The 4,868-nt window shown below is 47.2% G+C and overlaps 1 protein-coding gene across 1 annotated transcript in view; it reads right to left on the bottom strand.

Moving 5' to 3' along the window:
• The window catches only part of ATP6V0E1 (ATPase H+ transporting V0 subunit e1), a 48,038-nt gene that overhangs the window by 33,656 nt on the left and 9,514 nt on the right, over window positions 1–4,868 (bottom strand). The window contains exon 2 of the mRNA XM_008069811.1: window positions 606–653. Coding sequence (XP_008068002.1) covers window positions 606–653 — 48 coding nt within the window. The remainder of the gene's footprint in view (window positions 1–605; window positions 654–4,868) is intronic.

Here is a 4,868-nt window from a genome sequence, read left to right on the forward strand (position 1 = left end):
GGAAGGCTGAGGCGGAAGGATCACCGGAGCCCAACAGGTCGAGGCTGCAGTGGCCGGGAGTGTGCCACTGCCCTCCAGTCTGGGTGACAGAGTAAGACTCCAACTCAACAACAACAACAAAAAGACCTTTCCTCTGTTGGATTATAATTCTAGCTCTGAATTTCTGTTCATCAGATAAACAAAAGTCCTAATAAAGAATGGCTTTATTGATCAGATATGAGCTTCCCTCAAAAAGAAAAAAAAATGTGAAAAAAAGAACAGCTTCATCAGCTCCACAGTGAGATATTTAGGTGAAATGAGCAGACCTAAATATTGCACAATCATAAAACATGAAGTAGTACAATGACAACTTTCAATTAATTATAAGCATTAAATCTGTACCAATTAAACTACACTTGTATCCCCATAAGGACAGAGCGTCCGTGCGGCTCTGTGTAAATATCCTGAGCATAGGAAAAATGTGACGTTTTCAGTTTGGGGACATTATTACTAGATATTACATAAGCTCCAATGAAACAAATGTATAAATCACATGCATTACAAATACCAAGAATAACTGCTTGTTATTTTAGTAAAAAACTTCTGACAAGAGACAATATACTTACAAGAGATAGCAGCAAACTGAACAGGTCACCAACATGGTGATGATAACTCTAAAAAAAAAAAAAATGCAAATGTCATCAGATCGCTAGCAAATCACACAGACACTGCAGAACGGTTTAAATCCCTTCCCAAATTACAAAACTGGCACAGACTCTGCACCAATAAAATGGATCGGAATCCACACAAATACCTGGTAGACTGCAGTGTGCCCAGAGTGCACTTGGTAGGTTAAGTATGTAATTAAACATTTGTATTTACAGGGATATGTACTGATGCTACAGCTTAGACGTCCAATTCAAATTCATCTGAAACTGAACAGAGAAGGCAGCGATGACAATTCCGTTTGACACCTGGGTCACTGCCCTATCTAGCAGTATTCTCTGCAATGAAATACACTGTACTTCTAAAGTATTACTCACCAAATATGGTGGCTAACACCTATAATCTCAGCACTTTGGGAGGCAGAGGCGAGAGGAATGTCTGAGCTCAGGAGTTCAAGACCAGCCTGGGCAACATGGCAAGACCTCGTCTCTATAATAAATTTAAAAATTAGCCGGGCTCGGTGGCTCAGCCTATAATCCCGCGCCTTTGGGAGGCTGAGGTGAGGGGATTGCCTGAGCCCGCGGGTTCGAGACCCGCCTGGGCAGCGAGACCTCATCTCTACAATAAATCAAAAAATCAGCCGGGTGTGGTAGCACATGCCTGTAATTCCAGCTACTCGGAAGGCTGAGGCGGAAGGGATCGCCAGAGCCCAGCAGGTCGAGGCTGTGGTGGCCAGGAGCGACCACTGCACTCCAGTCTGGGCGACTGAGTGAGACTCCAACTCAAAAATAAATAAATAAATAAATAAATTTAAAAATTAGCCAGGCATGGTGGTGCAGGCCTGTGGTTCCAGCTATCCAGAAGACTGAGGCGGAAGGATATGACCTGAGCCCAGCAGGTGGAGGCTGCAGTGGCTGTGAGCAAGTCACTGCACTCCAGTCTGAGTGACAGAGTAAGACTCCAACTCAAAAAAATAAAAATAAATAAAGAATGACTCTAGCATGGCCCTCCCCCATCACCATTCAGTTCTGAAAAAGGTAACCTGGGATCTCTCACTAGCAGAATTTCAACATTTCTAAAACAGTTCACGATATTCTTTTCCCATCTCTTTCCAAAAGCTCCCCTTCCAAATCTCCTACTCTCCAGAAGCTCTGCCATTTCCACCCACACAACCAGCCCTCAAGTCTACATCTTCTGCTCATGACTCTGCTGTACTCTCACAGTCTCGATGCTATGGATCTGATCTCCCAAGCGCCTCCCCCAAGTGGATTTCCTCCTTCCCATACCCACTGCTGGCAACAAAATTCCCCAGGTCTGCCTGGCTAACAAACTGCCAGCAGAGTCAAACTTCCTTTCCTTTCATTTTATCCACAAGCAGGAGGGTTAATGTTTCTAAAGTATTCCTTTCATTACATCACTCTCCATCTTAATGCCCCCCCAATCTGGTTTCCAAAAGGCGTGTCCACATCCCAGGGAGTGAGCAAGACTATCTTCTAGAACTCAGAGAGTCAATATCAGACCTATTTTATTTTATTTGTTGAGTTGGAGTCTCACTCTGTCGCCCAGGCTGAAGTGCAGCAGCATGCTCACGGCCACTGCAGCCTTGAGCTGCAAGGCTCAGGCGATCTTTCTGCCTCAGCCTTCCAAGTAACTGGAACTACAGAAGCATGCTACCACGCCCAGCTAATTTTTATTTATTTATTTATTTATTATTGTAGAGATGAGGTCTCGCCAAGTTGCCCAGGCTGGTTACTACCCTGGACTCAGGCAATCGTCTTGCTTCGGCCTCCCAAAGTGCTGGGATTGCAGGTTTGAGCCGCGTGCCCAGCCTAGACCTATTTTAATATTTATTTTTAATTCCTCCTTTAGAAGTTCTGTGTGCTTGTTTTCTGTGGCTAACATAGTGGTACATTCACTCATTCATTCAACACTTTTTCACGGAGTGTCCAGTGCCAACAAGATCCAGGGAAAGATCAGTGAACAAAACAGATAAATTCCTGCCTCGCGAAGTTTACATGCCAGTGGAGAAGACAACAAACAAGATGACATACACAAACAGCAATGATCTACCTATTGACCATTAGTATGCTGGAGGGTCCTAGGCGCTGATGGAGGAAGACAAAGCAGGAAAGGAAGGCAGGGTACAGGGGCTGGAGAGCGCAGCTGTAGTTTTAAGGAGAGTCAGGAAAGCCCTGGCTAAGGAGTTGGCATCTGAGTGCAGACCTGAAGGAGGGGAGGGAGGGTTCCAGGAGGGGAAACAGCAAACGCAAGACAGGAGGTGAGAGGGCACCAGGTGTTCAGAAGAAGGAGTCCAGAGTGGCAGAAGCAGAGCTGGGGAGGCTGGGGGAGCAAGGGGAGCCTGGGGCAGCAAAGGAAGGCTGGAGGAGTGAGGGGAGGCCAGGGGAGCCAGGCAGAGCCTGTGAGCAAGGGCAGCCTGGGGGAGAAAGGGAAAGCTAGGGGAGTGAGGGAAGATGGGGAAATGAGGGAGAGGCCTGAGCAAGAGGGAGGCTGGGGGAGTGAGGGGAGCTTGAGGGAGTGAGGGGAGGCCAAGGGAGTGAGGAGAGGTTGGGGAGGAAGTGAGGGGGATCCTGGGGGTGTGAGGGAAGGCTGAAGGGAGACTGGAAGATTAAGGCCGAAGCTAGGGGAGCAAGGTCTAAGGGGCAGCAGGCAGCCTCTGAAAGGCTTCGGATTCGGGGAACAGGGAAGTGACCTGGAGGGTTTGAGGGGATGATGATCTGGTGAATTCTAACAGGATCTCTTTGCTGGGATGAAATAGAGTGGGGGAAGGGAGCAGCAGGAAAAGCAGAGGAACCAGCAGGAAGGAGGCACCCTAATCCACGGGTAAGGCTGGCAGCAGAGCAAGTAAGAGCCGGCCAGAGTCTTCCAAATTATAATGTATACATTATACTTAAGATACATAAATCAGGGTGTACTACAAGCTCCACTGCTCACCTGTAGTAACTCCCCTCTTTACCACTCCCTCTTCAAACATCCATTCTTCATTCCTGAAGGTGGCGCCCTCACTGTCCCCAAACACAGCATGCCTATGATGCTCAATTCCAAGCTCTGGCTCATCCTCCCCCAGCTCCTCTCTTCTCAGAAAGACTCCTCAGCTGAAAGCCCCAAGGCGCCCTCATACCGCCTGCTTGATATTAATGTTTCCTCTAAGGGCTCCCTCAAGAAAACAACAGCTCATAACTGCTTCACCTCAGGCCCTGCTTGCTGAGCACTAAACTGCAATTCATATTCAAATACTTTCAACACAATTATACACATACATAGACAGATAAAGCACATCTGAATACATCAATGAGAGACCCAAGAGATTAAAAAACAAAACAAAACAAAAAAACACTCTAAGAGAACTATTACTATATGGATTCCTACCCCACGTTCACTGTATTTGTTTGCAGTGTTTGTACTTAGAATTTTGTTAAGTTTAATTTTTGTTTGTCTCATAAAATAACCGATTGCTTCTACAACTGCTGCTAGCAGTATGTGAATGTCAAGTAATAAACCCCTCCCGGACATTCCTTTGCTTAGCCTGCCTGCTGACATTCCACTCTGCTCATTTAGCAGCTCCCCCGTCAATCACAGGTAGCTGAGCGGACCAGACCAATCCCAAGTGCCCCCGTACCCATTAGGAGAAATTACCCTATCGTGTAAAAACAAGTTTAAAGTTCTTTCCCCTCCCTCTGTAATGATATATAAAAACTGCTTGCCATGCTGGATCGGGGCTCTCATCGCTGAAGCTGCTGCTTCGGGCATGAGCCCAGACTCGAGCCTGAATAAAGACCCTTGTGTGTTTGCATCAGAGCTGGCTCTTTGTTGGTCTCTCGGATTCTGAAATTTGGGTTTAACATTTGGAGGCCCCAGCGAGATTTTTTTATTCCAGAGACCTCCAACCCCAGCCTGTAGGGTCTCCATATGGGGGAGTGCACTGTATTGTCTGTCTGTCTGCTTAATTGTTACTCGTTGTTAGCGCACTTCTTGTAAGATATCGATATCTATTTTATAAGGCCAGAATAAGGTTAAGCGGATGCGCTATCTAGGACCGCTGGCCAGAGATCTTGGGAGACGTCTCTCGATCTCAGAGGGAGCCTAGGCGCTGGAAAGCGCAGGCACTGAGGGGGGTCCAGGCGTGAGAGGCACGGACTCAGTAGCTCTCGGATGCAGTGGCGGTCTGAGATAGGGGGTCGTCTGGTATGCCCCCATTTGGAGGA

The sequence above is a fragment of the Carlito syrichta genome, unplaced genomic scaffold (genome assembly GCF_000164805.1).
Source record: "Carlito syrichta isolate Samal-C Ts95f unplaced genomic scaffold, Tarsius_syrichta-2.0.1 Scaffold312219, whole genome shotgun sequence".
Classification (NCBI taxonomy): Eukaryota; Metazoa; Chordata; class Mammalia; order Primates; family Tarsiidae; genus Carlito; species Carlito syrichta.